Here is a 17,369-nt window from a genome sequence, read left to right on the forward strand (position 1 = left end):
TACATTCTCTGACAGCTCTCCTCCACCATCCACACTACATTCTCTTACAGCTGTCTTCCACCATCCACACTACATTTTCTGACAGCTCTCCTCCACCATCCACACTACATTCTCTGACAGCTCTCCTCCCCCCACCATCCACACTACATTCTCTGACGGCTCTCCTCCACCATCCACACTACATTCTCTGACAGCTCTCCTTCACCATCCACACTACATTCTCTGACAGCTCAGCTACTCCCTCCATCCACACTACATTCTCTGACAGCTCAGCTACTCCCTCCATCCACACTACATTCTCTGACAGCTCTCCTCCTCTTACCATCCACACTACATTCTCCGACAGCTCTCCTCCCACACCATACACACTACATTCTCCGACAGCTCTCCTCCCCCACCATCCACACTACATTTTCCGACAGCTCTCCTCCCACCATCCACACTACATTCTCCGACAGCTCTCCTCCCACCATCCACACTACATTCTCTGACAGCTCTACTCCCCCCACCATCCACACTACATTCTCTGACGGCTCTCCTCCACCATCCACACTACATTCTCTGTCAGCTATCCTCCCACCATCCACACTACATTCTCTGACAGCTCTCCTCCACCATCCACACTACATTCTTTGACAGCTCTCCTCCCCCCACCATCCACACTACATTCTCCGACAGCTCTCCTCCCCCCACCATCCACACTACATTCTCCGACAGCTCTCCCCCCACCATCCACACTTTCTTCTCCGACAGCTCTCCCCCCACCATCCACACTACATTCTCCGACCGTTCTCCTCCACCATCCACACTACATTTTCCGACAGCTCTCCTCCCACCATCCACACTACATTCTCCGACAGCTCTCCTCCCACCATCCACACTACATTCTCTGACAGCTCTACTTCCCCCACCATCCACACTACATTCTCTGATGGCTCTCCTCCACCATCCACACTACATTCTCCGACAGCTCTCCCCCCACCATCCACACTACATTCTCTGTCAGCTATCCTCCCACCATCCACACTACATTCTCTGACAGCTCTCCTCCCACCATCCACACTACATTCTTTGACAGCTCTACTCCCCCCACCATCCACACTACATTCTTTGACAGCTCTCCTCCCCCCACCATCCACACTACATTCTCCGACAGCTCTCCCCCCACCATCCACACTTTCTTCTCCGACAGCTCTCCCCCCACCATCCACACTTCATTCTCCGACCGCTCTCTTCCACCATCCACACTACATTTTCCGACAGCTTTCCTCCCACCATCCACACTATATTCTCTGACAGCTCTCCCACCCCCATCCACACTACATTCTCTGACAGCTCTCCTCCCCCCACCATCCACACTACATTCTCTGACAGCTCTCCTCCTCCCACCATCTACACTACATTCTCTGACAGCTCTCCTCCCCCATCCACACTACATTCTCTGACAGCTCTCCTCCACCATCCACACTACATTATCTGACAGCTCTCCTCCACCATCCACACTACATTCTCCGACAGCTCTCCTCCCACCATCCACACTACATTTTCCAACACATTTTTTTCATGCCAGTTAGTGTCCCTGATCAGCACCACACCAGTTATATGATTACACTATACTGCACTGGTAACAGTATGTTAAAAAACAAAATTATGAAAAAAGTTTTTTATTTTTTTAATTTTCTAAAAAAAATTACAGCTTCAAAAAACTTGCCATCCCTCTTACTAAATACCTTGTGTACTTCCCAAAAAGTGGCCATTTTGGAGAGTATTGGGGCTTCAAGAAATGAGATCAGCCGTCAGTACAATAGGATAAATCGATTTTCAGATATATATACCATATTTTGTAGACTCTATTACTTTCCCACAGACTAAAAAATATGCACTGATGTGGGTTATTTTCACCAATGAAATGGAGCAGAATATATTTTGGAATAAATTTATGAAGAACAACTGTTTATTTGCAAAATTGAAAAAAAAAAAAAAAACGAAAACATTTTTTCAAAACGTTCGGTCTGTTTTTAGTTTATTTAGCAAAAAATAGAAAACCCAATGGTGATTAAATACCACCAAAAGAAAGCACTGTTTGTGTGAAAAAAATTATAAAAATTTAGTTTGGATACAGTGTTGCATGACTGCACAATAGTCATTCACAGTGCGACAGCGCTGAAAGATGAAAATTGGCCTGGGTAGGCAGGGGGTGAAAGTGGATAAGGGCACCCAAATGTTGAGAAAAAGATAAAGGATTTGTAGAAGTCACACTTACCACTGGAGGATCCAAGGAATACACGAGGCAGAAAGTGATTCAGCCCATCAGACTTCATCTATATCCAAATTATCACTTTTGCCAGAATGTTCCCCTCCATAAACGCATTTCCATCCGTTGTTCTATTGCTTTATTAGATCATCTTTTTTTTTTCTGCAAAATATTTCACACATATTTGTACAAAGGTAATCCCGAGCGTGAAGTTTCTGATGTCAAACCAGACTTCCCTTCCTACAGAAACTTTTCCCGCACTCAGAACATAAAAACACATTTTCACCCCTGTGAATCCTGTGATGTCTAAAAATTATGCTCTGCTGAGTGAAATATTTTCCGCACTCTGAACAGGAAAAAGGACGCTCGCCAGTGTGAAGTCTCCAGTGCGAATGAAGGCTTGCTTTCTCAGTGAAACATTTCCCGCACTCCGAACAGGAAAAAGGACGCTCGCCAGCGTGAAGTCTCCAGTGTGAATGAAGGTTTGCTTTCTCACTGAAACATTTCCCGCACTCCGAACAGGAAAAAGGACGCTCGCCAGCGTGAAGTCTCCAGTGTGAATGAAGGCTTGCTTTCTCACTAAAACATTTCCTGCCCTCCAAACATTATTAGGGAGGCATAGCTGTGTTACCTTCCTCGTGTCCTACCAGTACTATGTTCCCACACACCAAACTTGACAATGAACTCTCTAAAGTGTTAACTCCATTATTTACAGATTCCTGGGAATTTGATGGATCCGTTGTTCTTTCCACAGGGTGGATATCTGGAGTAACAGTATGTGATTCATGAAGAGATCCCTCAGGATTAGAGGGATCCATTGATGTCTCCGAAAGGTAAGGTCTGTGTTGATTGTTTCGAGTAATAGGATTTACTCCCGGAGAATGTTGTGTGATGGCATTGTCCTCTTCATAACAGACTGTAGATAAAATAAGATGGTTTTCTGTGGTATTCCAGACATAGATCCCGTCTGTTGGGAAGCAAAAAAAAAGTAATAAGTATTCTTCATGTCTTCCATTTAATTATATATATCTGTCTAGCACTTCATAGAGCTCAGGCATAGAAATGGTTGCAATTATACATTTCTCGGAAAAATTACATCATAATGGAGAATGGAGATGGACCTTTCATATGGTGTCCAGTATCTCCTCCTCATTTGTTGGGAACATGACGTTATATTGAGGGATGGAGATGGACCTTCCATATGGTGTCCAGTATCTCATTTGTTGGGAACGTGACGTTATATTGAGGAATGGAGATGAACCTTTCAGATGGTGTACAGTATCTCCTCATTTGTTGGGAACATGGCATTATATCGAGGGATGGAGATGGACCTTCCATATGGTGTACAGTATCTCCTCCTCATTTGTTGGGAACATGATGTTATATTGAGGAATGGAGATGGACCTTCCATATGGTGTCCAGTATCTCCTCCTCATTTGTTGGGAACATGACGGTATATTGAGGAATGGAGATGGACCTTCCATATGGTGTCCAGTATCTCCTCCTCATTTGTTGGGAACATGACGTTATATTGAGGAAGGGAGATGGACCTTTCATATGGTGTCCAGTATCTCCTCCTCATTTGTTGGGAACATGACGTTATATTGAGGAAGGGAGATGGACCTTTCATATGGTGTCCAGTATCTCCTCCTCATTTGTTGGGAACATGACGGTATATTGAGGAATGGAGATGGACCTTTCATATGGTGTCCAGTATCTCCTCCTCATTTGTTGGGAACATGACGTTATATTGAGGAATGGAGATGGACCTTTCATATGGTGTCCAGTATCTCCTCCTCATTTGTTTGGAAAATGACGTTATATTGAAGAATGAAGATGGACCTTCCACACCATATAGATTATTTCCACCTGTAATTATTTAAATACATACTTTAAAGATCTAGAAATGAAAATGTAAATTGTTGCTGCATTTCGTGTTTATTACTTACTTGTGTCCATATGTAGAGAAGATTCCTCCCGTTTACTTTTCATAATCATCTCCCCCTCCTCCATAGACTGCTGATCTCCACTCACCAACGTCTCTTTTTCTTCTTTAAGCTCAACTTTGATGTCTTTCAGTTCTTCACCCTAAACCCCAAATATGAAAAATACATTTATAAATAAAAAGTTGTTACAGAGAAAAATGTTTTCTTGCAGCTTAGATATTATTTGGTGTTATGGTTGCTCAGTCCACCTACCTGATGATGTTGAGGGATGGTGTGACCTTCCTGTGTGAAATCTTGGGAATATAGAGGACGGGGACATCTCTCTGGTGGGTTCCCATTACTGGATCCATCTGTAGGAAACACACACACTGACTGAATCCATTTTATGCCTTTTGAACAGCTAAGGGTTTTGGATTGAACAGCTAAGGGGGGAAGGGTAAACTCGAGGATTTATGTCTGTTTTCAGTCCAAATAACAACATAAATGCATACTTTGTACTCATAGAAGTAAAATAGATTTGTAATCCTGCATTTAGTGTTTGTGACTTACTTGTGTCCATATGTAGAGAAGATTCCTCCGGTTTACTTTCCATAATCATCTCCCCCTCCTCCATAGACTGCTGATCTCCACTCACCAACCTCTCTTCTTCTTCCTCTTTAACCTCAACTTTAATGTCTTTCAGTTTTTCACCCTAAATCCCAAAAATGACAAAATACATTTATAAAAAGAAACAAGCAATAGAAGACTGTCTTCTCAATGCTTGAAATATATTTTTTAGATCTATATGCTGAGTCCCATCTACCTGATGATGGTGAGGGATGGTGCGACCCTCCTGTGTGGAATCCTGGGAATACAGAGGACGGGGACATCTCTCTGCTGGGTTCCCATTACTGGTTCCATCTGTAGGAAACACACACACTGACTGAATCCATTGTTTCTATGTGTTTATCAGATGATGGGGGATCTAGGTGGACCCTCCGTACTGCTCTCTCCATTACAATAAAGTCTCCTCTTACCCGGTGATGTGAGGGGCGGCTGATTGTCCATCATGACGTCCTTGTAGAGGTCCTTGTGTCCTTCTAAATACTCCCAGTCCTCCATGGAGAAATAGAGAGTAACATTTTGACTCATTATAGAAACCTGACCCACAACATACAGTACTGTCCCTTGTCTGTTACTGGAGAATGTCCCAGAATTCCCAGCGCCGCTCACCTCTCCTGTCAGCAGATCAATGATCTTCTTGGTGACTTCTAGAATCTTCTTGGCACTGGTTCCCTCTTTTGTCGGGCAATGAGATGGAGGCACTGTGATGGGTGATGTCCTGTGAAGAGAGCTGCTGGGTAGTAAAGGCTCACCAGATATTTTCCTTGGTACTCTACAATCCTGTGTAAAGACATAAACAACAATTATCACTACAGACTTCCCAGAATCCTCCTCACCTCTCCGGTCAGGTCTGTGTTTTATTAATAGAGATAAAGAGTGATGTAATGTGACTTCCCAGAATACCCCTCACCTCTCCGGTCAGGTCTGTGTTTTATTAATAGAGATGAGTGATGTCATATAACCTCCCAGAATCCCCATCACCTCTCCGGTCAGGTCTGTGTTTTATTAATAGAGATAAGAGTGATATCATGTGACCTCCCAGAATCCTCCTCACCTCTCCGGCCAGGTCTGTGTTTTATTAATAGAGATAAGAGTGATGTCATGTGACCTCCCAGAATCCCCCTCACCTCTCCAGTCAGCAGGTAGATGATCTCTAGGGTGAGGTCCAATATCCTCTCAGTCATATTGATTTGGTCTTTGTCCATCTTTATTGATGTAGTCATCAGATCCCTATAAGATGCTCCTTTCTGTAGAGAAAGGATAAACTGAAAATTATCAGGACTGTACTGTGTGGGAACTCTCTTCAAATGGTAGAGCTTTTTTAAAGCACACAGCAACTCGCTTTCTTTTTTTAAGGCCTTTTTAGCCCACTTTTATTTAAAGAAAAAGTTCCATAAAGCTTCCCACATAGGGGTATCCACTAACAAACAAATATTCAGCCTCCTGGCTTGTAGACACAATTCTCCTCTGGCCTTCCACTTCAGGCTTACGTCCGTCTCCTGCAGACTCTTTCTAAATGGCTTTTTCGCACACAGCGAGCCTCTAGCACACAGCTACTCTGGCTTCCACCTCTCCTAGGTGAAGCCCTACTGACTCCAAGGCAGAGACCTCCTGTCTGCCAGGGTGGAGCCCAGAATCATGGCCTGGCCTCTACAAAAAGGCCTGCACACACCTGTGCAATCAGCGAGCTGGCTGCTCTCAAAACCTGGACCCAGGATTGGAGATTTCATCCCTCCCAAATCTCTTAGAAATCTCCAGGCCACAGGTTCCAAAACAGGCTTTACAAACCAAAGAGGAAACTGATAAACCAGTTTCCTCTGCATTATGAGAACTGCCTGGAGCCCCTCAACCTGTATGGTTGAGAATCCTGGGTCACCACCATGGCAGGATATCGCACTGCCACAACTGAGATGAAGAATGTATTGCTACAGTAACTTACTCCCTGCAATCCAACGTTGGCACATCCTGGGTTTTACCCTGAGTTGGTGCAGCCTTAGCATCCATTGCACCCACAGTTCACCTTCAGACCATTCCAAAAGTTTCAGTTTCCTATACTGATTTCTCTGACATTTCTTCAAGCGCACTGCTGACACCGTGCCTCTTAGCCACTCCTTTGACTGCCCCGTCGATCTAATCCCTTACCCTACTCCTAAGAGACTTAGCCCAGGAGTGGGTGAAATGCATTAGCTGGGTACGGTGTGGGAGGAGGAAAAGCTGAAGCCTGTTTTGACGTCTTAGAAATCGGGCAGCTTTGGCGTATGCTCCTATATTCTGCTTTTTGTCAATGAGAAAACCTACCTGCATTTCTTTCAAATATTCTTCCTCCTTTTTAACGCTTGGATGGTAGCTTTCATCTTGTAATATCTTTCTGTAAGATCTTCAGGCCCATCCCACCCGATAAACAACAAGCAGGAAACAGGAATGCACGCATAAGCTGCCTGTTTCTAAAAAATTAAAACAGGCTTCTTCTTTTCCTCTTCCTGAACCATTGCCCTCTAACCCATTTCACCCACTCCTGGGCTTAGTCTACATTGAAGGTGAAACGCGTTAGTGGGGCATGGTCCGGGAAGAGGAAAAGCTGAAGACTGCTTTGAAGTCTTAGAATTGGGCAGCTTCAGTGTGCACGCCTATCTTCTGCTTGTTGTCAATGAGAAAACCTACCTGCATCTCTTTCAAATATTCTTCCTCTTCTTTAACACTTGGATGGTAACGTTCATCTTGAAATATATTTTCAGGAGCTCCATTGGCTTCACCTTCAGAAGACCTTGACGGTATCGAAACTGAACCTCCAGAACAATGAACTGTTGTTGTTTGAGTCTTTCCTTCGTCAGTGATAACTTGTTCAGTTAAAAATTTTCCTTGAGATGTACCAGGTTGTCCTGGAATATCAGCTTCACAAAAGGAAAACTGTAATAATAATGGCTGGACATTGGTGGACAATCGCTCATCGTTCTCAAAAGGTGTGGATTTAGTCCACAATGATAGTGGAGGAAGACCACCCAAGTCACACTGAACGGCGATAGAACTGTCAACGGACGCTTGTACATTTTTATCTTTGGAGGCATACGGCCTACAAATCTGTTTCAGTTTACGTTTCTGTCCCGGAAAATTTGTGTTTGTACCTCTTGACATTGTGAGTTTTGTAGAAATTTTTTTCTTCTTTTTTGCTGGAATTAAACTTTCCATCAAAACATCTGAAGTAGAAAGTAAAACATTTGAAGTAGAAAGTTCAATTTGCTCTGCCAGCATTTGTTGTGATTCCAGATCGGTAGGTGATATCTCGTCATAAATTATCTCTGAAGATGAGGACGGTACTACCTCTGGTGAGTTAGGAGACATCGGACCATAAAAATGACTTGAGGATTCAGAAAATTTAGGAGAGGATGATGACTCCTCGCTCTTTATTTCCCCTTCTGATGTTTCCCTTATCAAAATCTGTCGCTTGTAATAAGTATGGTCGCCAAGTTCTTCAATTGATGGTTCTAAGGCTGGTGGCTTCTCTGGCATCTTCAGTGTAGGTATAGCATCGCATCTTAAGCAGCGCCCTTTTCCTGTTCCTCGCGCTTCGTAGTCATCCGCTGTGAAATGATCTGAACAAACTCTATATTTTCCGCTTACGCATTTCGCTATACGCGGCACCAGATACTCTATCTCATAATTTTGAAAATTCATATTCTGCAGCCAAAGCCTGATTAGTTTCTCGTTCCGAGGGAAAATATGAATATATATGTTTCTCAATTTTGTTTTTCGCCATGAAAATGTACATCCTGGAACAAAACAGCCTGGCATCCTGGAAAGCCAAAAAAAAGTATTTATTTTTCAGTAAAATTTTCATCAATAAAAAACATAAAACCAACAGTCCATAGTGTCCATATATTCTTATTAAACAAAATCCTAATTGTGAATGTTCATGATGGTGTTATATCCAAATGTGACGGGTACTTTTCAAAAATTTCAACTGTGTAAGTAATCCTTCAGACACGTTCATACGCAACTTGTGCATATCCCTTCACCAACACTCTTATGGTCTCACCTTATTTATTGACCTAACAAACATGCGCTTTCCCCTTTAAGTGGGGTCTCCTATGCCACAGCTATTAATCCTCTCTTCAGCATCCACATCCTGTTCCACAATCCACTTCTATCCTCTGCAATCCTCTGATCAGTATCAATTGGGAACTCAAAAAGAAGAAAGATATACAGTGAAGGAAAGGCGTATTTGCTCCCCGGCTGATTTTGAAGGTTTGCCCATTCACAAAGAAATGATCGGTCGAAAAATCGAACGTTCGGTGTATTGTAACACTGAGAGACAGAATAGCAACAACAAATTCAAAATAAATGCATGTCTAACAAATGATGACTGATTTGCATGTTCATGAGGGAAATAAGTATTTGATCCCCTATCATTCAGCAGGATTTCTGGCTACCAGGTGTCTTTCATACAGGTATCAAGCTGAGATTAGAAGCAGTCTCTTAAAGGGAGTGCTGCTAATCTCATTTTGTTACCTGTATAAAAAATACCTGTCCACAGGAGCAATCATACAATCAGATTCCAAACTCTCCACCATGGCAAAGACCAAAGAGCTGTCCAAGGATGTCAGGGACAAGATTGTAGACCTACACAAGGCTGGACTGGGCTACCAAACTATCACCAAGCATCTTGGTGAGAAGGTGACAACAGTTGGTGCAATCATTTGCCTATGGAAGAAACACAAAACAACTGTCAGTCTCCCTAGGTCTGGTGCACCATGCAAGATCTCACCTCGTGGAGTGTCAATGATCATGAGAACAGTGAGGAATCATCCCAGAACTACACGTGAGGATCTTGTCAATGATCTCCAAGCAGCTGGGACCACAGTCACCAAGAAAACAATTGGTAACACACTACGCCGACAAGGACTGAAATCCTGCAGTGCCCGCAAGGTCCCTCTGCTCAAGAAAGCACATGTCCAGGCCCGTCTGAAGTTTGCCACTGAACATCTGAATGATGCAGAGGAGGACTGGTTGAAAGTGTTGTGGTCAGATGAGACCAAAATCGAGCTCTTTGGCATCAACTCAACTCGCTGTGTTTGGAGGAGGAGGAATGCTGCCTATGACCCCAAGAACACCATCCCAACTGTCAAACATGGTGGTGGAAACATTCTGCTTTGGGGGTATTTTTCTGCTAAGGGGACACAACAACTGCACCGCACCAAAGGAACGATGGACGGGGCAATGTACCATCAAATCTTGGGTGAGAACCTTCTTCCCTCATCCAGGGAATTGAAAATGGGTCGTGGAGGGGTGTTCCAGCATGACAATGACCCAAAACACACAGCCAAGGCAACAAAGGAGTGCCTCAAGAAGAAGCACATTAAGGTCCTGGAGTGGCCTAGCCAGTCTCCAGACCTTAATCCAATTGAAAATCTGTGGAGGGAGCTGAAAGTTCGAGTTGCCAAACGTCAGCCACAAAACCTTAATGACTTAATGAGGATCTGCCAAGAGGAGTGGGCGACTGTACACTTCCGGCTCACAGCGTGGCATTACCGGCTCCTCCCAACATGCTGCATCATCTGACGACGTTACCTCACCGTGTGAGTTCACACGATCATGTGACCCAATAAGGGTCTGATGAGGTCACACGATCAGATGATGCAACGTGTGGGGAACAGCCAATAATATTACGCCCTGCGCCGGAAGTTTCCAGTCGGCCATTTTGTTGGAGGTTTTCCTATATATAATGCTTGTTTACTGCCGTGCACCAGGAGTTGTTCACATTTTAAGGTAAGTATATGCAATTTTATTAAAGAATGCCTCATTAAATACAGAGAGCACTAGGTATCCTTCTCCTTTTTGAGTTCCAAATTAACACTGTACAGAGAATTGGGGAGGATGGAGGCAGACTGTAGGGTATTTGGACGCTGGAGAGAGGATTAACAGCCATAGTATAGGAGACCCCACTAATAAGGTGAGAGCATAAGAGTGTTGGTGAAGGGAGATGCACAAAGGGTGCATGAATGTACCCAAAGAATTACTTACACAGTGGAAATTTTTGAAAAGTACCCGGCACATTTGGATATAATACTACCACGAACATTCACGATTAAAGTGGTTATAAAGGCTCAAGGTTTTTTTTGCTTGAATGCATTCTATGCATGAAGATAAAAACCTTCTGTGTACAGCAACCCCCCCCCCCAGCCCCCCCAATACTTACCTGAGCCCCCTCTTGATCCAGTGATGTGCACTTGAGCAGAGGCGATCTGGAGTCTCTTCCTCCTCACAGGCTGAGAAAAGTCAATCACAGACAGTGAGCCAATGAGCAGAGAGCAGGGGTGATTCTCGCTCTGTGTGTGAATGGACACAGAGCAGCGGCTCAGCAGCGAGCCTGCTTGGGTAGCCCCAGAGAAAGCTGCCTGCAATAAGGGTATTCGGAGGGAGGGGGGCAGGAGAAAAAAATAGTGGGCATAGCATTTTTTTTTAGTCACATGATATATTGCCAGGAGTTTTTCAACAAATGATTTTAGTGAAAGAATGCACTTTAATGAATTTTAACACACAAAGACACAATATAATACCCAATTGATTGGTAAAATATACAAGAGTATAATGCTGAGTAAATAGATACATGTCACGCTTTAAAACTGCTTATGCCTGTGGAATGGCGCCAAACTACAGGGACAGGGAGGCCGCATGGGCCCCCTGGAGCATGGGGTCACCATTGCAACCCCTGATGCTACACCAGTGGTTGAAGGGAGGAGGGGGTTTGGGGGTAAAAACACGTCTCAACTATGGGTTTTACCACCCACCCCCGACCCCCAAAACTGCAAATGTAAACAAGCCTTTACTGTCCTGAGCTCTCTATTAGGCTGCTTTCGCATGGATGCGCTGTGGTTTACACTTCTATTATATCTTGTGGGTGGGGTGCACTTTCTGAAAGCGCACCGAAACTCCTGCATTCAGTTTGAAGTGGAGGGCCACATCAGAGGGGCCCGTGGGCCATGGGTTGAGCGCCCCTGGATTAGTGGAAGAGAACGTGTGAACACTAATGATATGTCACATTTCTATCAAATATTTTAATAAAAAATGTAAATACTTTAAATTCATTAAAAACAGATTTATTGATTGAGTGATATCTTACCTTGCTGTGATGTGAGAACGCAATGGCTAATAAAGCTTTTCTAGCCCTCGTAATCCGCCCGGTAACTGTGCTGTAAAATCAATGACATGAACGACCAATTTAATCGATCAAACACATTTCAGTTTTATTCGATCAAACACTGAACTAAAAAATGTGTATTTTTGTTATAAATGACTTTATGTTGTTACAAAAATAGCTCCATTGACTGATAGCTGCTTCACCGATATGGAAGGATACAGTGCTTTGAAGAAGTCCCCCTCCCCCCCCCCTGAAATGTCCCCCGCGTTGTCATGTTACAATGTATCCCCCCCTGAAATGTCCCCCATGTTGTCATGTTACAATGTATTCCCCTCCCCCCCGAAATGTCCCCCATGTTGTCATGTTACAATGTATACCCCCCTGAAATGTCCCCCATGTTGTCATGTTACAATGTATTCCCCTCCCCCCCTGAAATGTCCCCCATGTTGTCATGTTACAATGTATTCCCCTCCCCACCCCCAAAATGTCCCCCATGTTGTTATGTTACAATGTATTCCCCCTCCCCCCTGAAATGCCCCCCATGTTGTCATGTTACAATGTATTTATTGGGATTGGATGTGATGGACCGACACAAAGTGGCACATAATTGTGAAGTGGAAGGAAAATGAGAAATGGTTTCCAACATTTGTGACCAATAAATCTGTGAAAAGTGTGGCGGCATTTGTATTCGGCCCCCGGAATCAATACTTTGTAGGACCCCCTTTGGCTGCAATTCCAGCTGCAAGTCTTTTTGGGGATGTCTCTTTGCACTTCTAGAGAGGGATATTTCTGCCAATTCTTCTTTGCAGAATGGCTCAAGTTCTGTCAGATTGGATGGAGGGCGTCTGGGAACAGCAATTTTCAGGTCTGGCCACAGATTCTCCATTGGATTTGGGTCTGGACTGTGACTGGTCCATTCTAACACATGAAGATGCTTTGATCTGAACCATTCCATTGTAGCTCTGGTTGGATGTTTTGGGTAGTTGTCCTGCTGGAAGGGGAACCTCCGCCCCGGTCTCAAGTCTTTTGCAGACTCTAACAGGTTTTCTTCTCAGATTAATCATCATTTTTTTGGTTAAGCGCTCAGCTTATAATGTGCAATACATAAATCGATAATAAATAATATAATGACCCTAAACAAATTATAAATCCAAATGTGAATGAATCATGTGAATAATAAACACTCAATCCCCTATAAGATGATAATGAATAAATAGCGTGACATCAACAATATTTAAAATAAACTTGTGCTCTGGTAAAGTACCTAAATTCTAAAATATTATAAATGTGCCAAAACAAACTCCTGATATTCCACCTAGTGGCTAACCCGATAAGTGAAAATAATTGAGTGATAACACTCTGTATTCAAAGTGACAGGTGTAAAGAAATAAATATATATCAAAACAGTCCAAAATAACGTGATGTCAAAACTGTGCAAATAATATATAGCGTCCAATACACAGTGCTTCAGAACTTCATTCCATGCTGCAAACGTGCTCCTAGTGACACTCTGACGTGACTTCCCCTGGACTAGCTAAAGTGCCTCCTCACCTTCTAAATTCGACCCATAAGGGCCAAAAAGCTTTATAAGGATTTCAACCTGGCTTCAATGCCTCCATTGGTTCCACCGACTCCACTAAGGTCCCCCTCGAAGTTATATGTTCCTCTCAGACCACTCTCCTCGCAATATGAACTCAGATATACATGGCATGTATATTAAAACAAAAACAGACCTCCATAGTGCAACACCGTTTTAATCACACTTAAAATCGCCAAGAAATGGACACTCACATGTTATCCAGTACACAAGCACAGTTTCCAATGTGATATGGGTGTACTAGGGGATAAGGTGTACCAAGATGGCGTACGGAAACCGGAAGTGCGTCACCACTCAAAACCGGAAATGCGTCTACGCGTTACACCACGGTCACGTGGCTTCTTCAGGATTTGGCTCCATCTATCTTCCCATCAACTCTGACTAGCTTCCCTCTCCCTGCTGAAGAGAAGCCTCCCCACCACATGAAGCTGCCACCACGTTTCACAGTGGGGATGGTGTGTTCAAGGTGATGTGCAGTGTTCGTTTTCAAAAACTGTAGCTGCTGACTTTTAATAAACACACACTCACCTATCCCAAGATCCAGCGGTGTGCTCACCCGTGCCGTCCCTTTTCTCCCCGGTGCCGGCATCTCAACTGTGGGCACCAGGCTGTGCCAGCATGCGGCTTCACAGCAGTTTCCTATTTATTTACTAATGCTGGCAGCAGAAGGATTAGAAATAGTCTGTGTTGACTGAGAGAGGGAAATTCCAGTTTAATATTAGGAGTTAGCGGGCGATCATACGTGATGATTTGCGTTTGTATCATTTGTATGTAACTAGGCCTATGATGCCGCACCTTTGTTTCTATAGTAAATATAAAATAAGATCTTATTACCTTATTACCTCCTCTGCTGTCAGTTCCAGCAATGTCTCCTCTCTACTTCCCCAAAACTCATTTCTCATCCAGCACTTCCTGTTTATTCCCCTACATCTCTTCCTGTCTGTACCTGACATGTCTTCCTGTTTGGTACTTGACATCACTTCCTGTCTGTACTTGACATTTCTTCCTGTCTGTACCTGACATCCTTCCCATCAGTACCTGACATCACTTCCTGTCTGTACTTGACATCTTTTCCTGTCTGGACATCACTTCCTGTTTGGTACTTGACATCACTTCCTGTCTGCACCTGACATCACTTCCTGTATGCACAGCACAACCATTACTATCTGGAGGGATCGCCATCTAGTGAAGAATATAAAGACCGCTGCTCACATCATATGTAACATTCTGCCCGTTGCCTCGTTCTTCAGTTTTGTAGCACATTTTATTACACCCCGGGTGTAGATTATACATCATTTACCCTTTTAACTGCCAGAGCCAAGTTTGCTTTTTTTTTTTGTACACAAAATCATTTTAGGCCTGAAGGTGGCAAAAAAAACCCCCAAAAAACCACGATCTGTTTTCTGAAAGGTGATACCCTAGAGCAGTGTTGGGCAACCTTTTTTTTCAACTGAGCCAAATCTCGCCAAAACCACAATTGAAATTTATTTTGAGAGCCACATTTTTAAAACTGAAAATACATCCCCCATATAGTAATTCATCCCCCATATAGGGGAGCGGGCGCCCGGCACACAGAAGAGCCGCATTGAAGTGTGTAAAGAGCCGCATGTGGCTCGCGAGCCACGGCTTGCCGACCACTACTCTAGAGGAAAGGTGTCAAACTGGCGGCCCTCCAGCTGTTGTGAAACTACAAGTCCCACCAAGCCTCTGCCTTTGGGAGTCATGCTTGTAACTGTCAATCTTCCCACATGAAAGAAAAATATATTTGAAAAAATATTCTTCCCAAATATATTGACATATATTTGAAATGCTACAATTTTGGACGTATTCAATATATTTAAACACACACACACACACACACACACACACACACACACACACACACACACACACACACACACACACACACACACACACACACACACACACACACACACACACACACACACACACACACACACACACACACACACACACACACACACACACACACACACACACACACACACACACAATGTTGAAATGCATTTTTATTACAAAATATATGAAAAATATTTTTAAAAATACATTTCAAATATACTGTACGTCTTTAAAAATACAAATTACATTTTTCGGAATGCATTTACAAATATATGTTAAAATGACTTTTTTATATGTTAAAAAAAAATATAGAGAATAGATTTTTAAAATATATATTTTTTTAAATATATTCTTCAGATTTTTTACTGGACGTGTTTAATAGCAAAAAGTCAAAAATATTGTTTTTTTTTTCAAAATTGTCAGCCTTTTTTTGTTTATGGCTCAAAAAAAAAAAAAAAAAAAAAAAAAAATGCACAGGCGACCAAATACCACCGAAAGAAAGCTCCATTCGTGGGAAAAAGGACATAAATTTCATTTGGGTGTGGCGTTGCACGACCGCGCAATTGTCAGGGAAAGTAACGCAGCGCCGTAACGCAAAAAATGGCCTGGTCAGGAAGGGGGGGGGGGAATCCTCTGGAGGAAAAGGGGATCTTCTGGAAGGGGCAGGGGGGAATCCTCTGGAGGGGGGGAATCCTCTGGAGGGGGAGCAGTTAAACTCCTCCTTATTTGCAATAAATTCGCCTCAGAACCTGTGTATTTAATATGAGTTTGGTTTTAAAGGGATGGGGTGGCTCCTAGATTGTAAGCTCGAAAGAGCAGGGCCCTCGAAACCCTTGTGTATTGTTTTGTTACTGTATTGTCTCATGTACTGTCTCCCACTATAATGTACAGCGCTGGCCAGACGGATGGAGATCCAGTGGATCAGATTGGATGACCATTTGTTGGTCCATCCGACCGTCCCATTGAAATCAACGGGCTGTGTCTGTGTCATCCGCCTGCTCAGCGGAGAGGTTCCCCCCCTCGCTGAGGAGAAGAGGTTCCCCCCCCTGCTGAGGAGAAGAGGCCCCCCCCCGCTTATTAGGAGAGGCTCCCCCTCGCTGAGGAGGAGAGGTTTCCTCCTCGCTGAGGAGAGGTTCCCCCCTCGCTGAGGAGAGGAGGTTCTCCCTCGCTGAGGAGGGAAGGTTTCCCTCTCACTGAGGAGAAGAGGTTCCCCTCGCTGAGGAGGAGAGGTTTCCCCCTTGCTAAGGAGGAGAAGTTTCTCCCTCGCTGAAGAGGAGAGGTTCCCCCTCACTCAGGAGGAGAGGTTTCCCCCTCACTGAGGAGGAGAGGTTTCCCCCTCACTGAGGAGAAGAGGTTTGCCCCTCACTGAGGAGAAGAGGTTTGCCCCTCACTGAGGAGAAGAGGTTCTCCCTCGCTGAGGAGGAGAGGTTTCCCCCTCGCTGAGGAGAAGAGGTTCTCTCTCGCTGAGGATGAGAGGTTTCCCCCTTGCTAAGGAGAGGTTCCCACCCCCACTGAGGAGAGGTTTCCCCCCACTGAGGAGAGGTTCCCACTCGCTGAGAAGAGGTTCCCCCTTGCTGAGGAGGAGAGGTTTCCCCCTCGCTGAGAAGAGGTTCCCCCCGCTGAGAGGTTCCCCCTCGCTGAGAAGAGGTTCCCCCTCCCTGAGGAGGCGGATCACACTGATGGATCCGCCCCGTCTGAAAAAGGCCTTAAACATAAAAATCACAAAAATATGAGAAACAATTTGATGCTGTAATAAATCTCACATATGTCTGTATTTATAGAATGGAAAGCAAAATGAAAATTGAAATACAGTACATTATACTATTTATACACAAGTCATCCATCCATCTATCTATCTATGGGGCCTGAACAGAAAAGGTGACGTATTTGTGGAGAGCGGCGTCTGCCCGGTGATTCTGGAAAGATCCTGGACTCTCTGTCCTGTGATTGGTGCCTGTGGAGAGTGAACAGCCA

At 44.0% G+C, this 17,369-nt stretch overlaps 3 protein-coding genes across 3 annotated transcripts in view; all 3 read right to left on the reverse strand.

Annotated features, from left to right (window-relative positions):
• LOC149453396 (uncharacterized) overlaps positions 1 to 2,394 on the reverse strand; it is a 70,790-nt gene extending 68,396 nt beyond the window's left edge. Inside the window, exon 1 of the mRNA XM_089688637.1 lies at positions 2,264 to 2,394. The gene's annotated coding sequence lies outside the window, so the exon portion shown is untranslated. The remainder of the gene's footprint in view (positions 1 to 2,263) is intronic.
• LOC149453398 (uncharacterized) overlaps positions 1,657 to 17,369 on the reverse strand; it is a 29,712-nt gene continuing 13,999 nt past the window's right edge. The window contains exon 8 of the mRNA XM_089688638.1: positions 1,657 to 2,833. Within this exon, the coding sequence (XP_089544764.1) occupies positions 2,476 to 2,833 (358 nt within the window). The 3' untranslated portion in view covers positions 1,657 to 2,475. The remainder of the gene's footprint in view (positions 2,834 to 17,369) is intronic.
• LOC149453399 (uncharacterized) lies at positions 2,377 to 14,447 on the reverse strand. Its single transcript, XM_089688291.1, has 11 exons — positions 14,370 to 14,447; positions 11,921 to 11,990; positions 7,465 to 8,593; positions 5,931 to 6,050; positions 5,413 to 5,583; positions 5,217 to 5,295; positions 5,003 to 5,100; positions 4,750 to 4,891; positions 4,453 to 4,550; positions 4,204 to 4,342; positions 2,377 to 3,221 (listed from the first exon to the last, which is right to left on the reverse strand). Exons 3-11 carry the CDS (start codon positions 8,590 to 8,592, stop codon positions 2,863 to 2,865), a joined length of 2,334 nt encoding a protein of 777 aa, XP_089544417.1. The 5' UTR covers position 8,593; positions 11,921 to 11,990; positions 14,370 to 14,447; the 3' UTR covers positions 2,377 to 2,862.

This window comes from Staurois parvus, unplaced genomic scaffold (genome assembly GCF_062004578.1).
Source record: "Staurois parvus isolate SC_StPar_1 unplaced genomic scaffold, SC_StPar_1.0 ptg000449l, whole genome shotgun sequence".
Classification (NCBI taxonomy): domain Eukaryota; kingdom Metazoa; phylum Chordata; class Amphibia; order Anura; family Ranidae; genus Staurois; species Staurois parvus.

What these genes read in the sequence shown, in the direction of transcription:
- LOC149453399 (XM_089688291.1), bottom strand. Translation starts at nt 8,592, where the DNA reads ATGCCAGGCTGTTTTGTTCCAGGATGTACATTTTCATGGCGAAAAACA. An exon ending in CCATCCCTCAACATCATCAG is followed by an intron (nt 4,343 to 4,452) that starts GTAGGTGGACTG and finishes TTTGGGGTTTAG; the next exon opens with GGTGAAGAACTGAAAGACAT. An exon ending in TTCTCTACATATGGACACAA is followed by an intron (nt 3,222 to 4,203) that starts GTAAGTAATAAA and finishes GCTTCCCAACAG; the next exon opens with ACGGGATCTATGTCTGGAAT.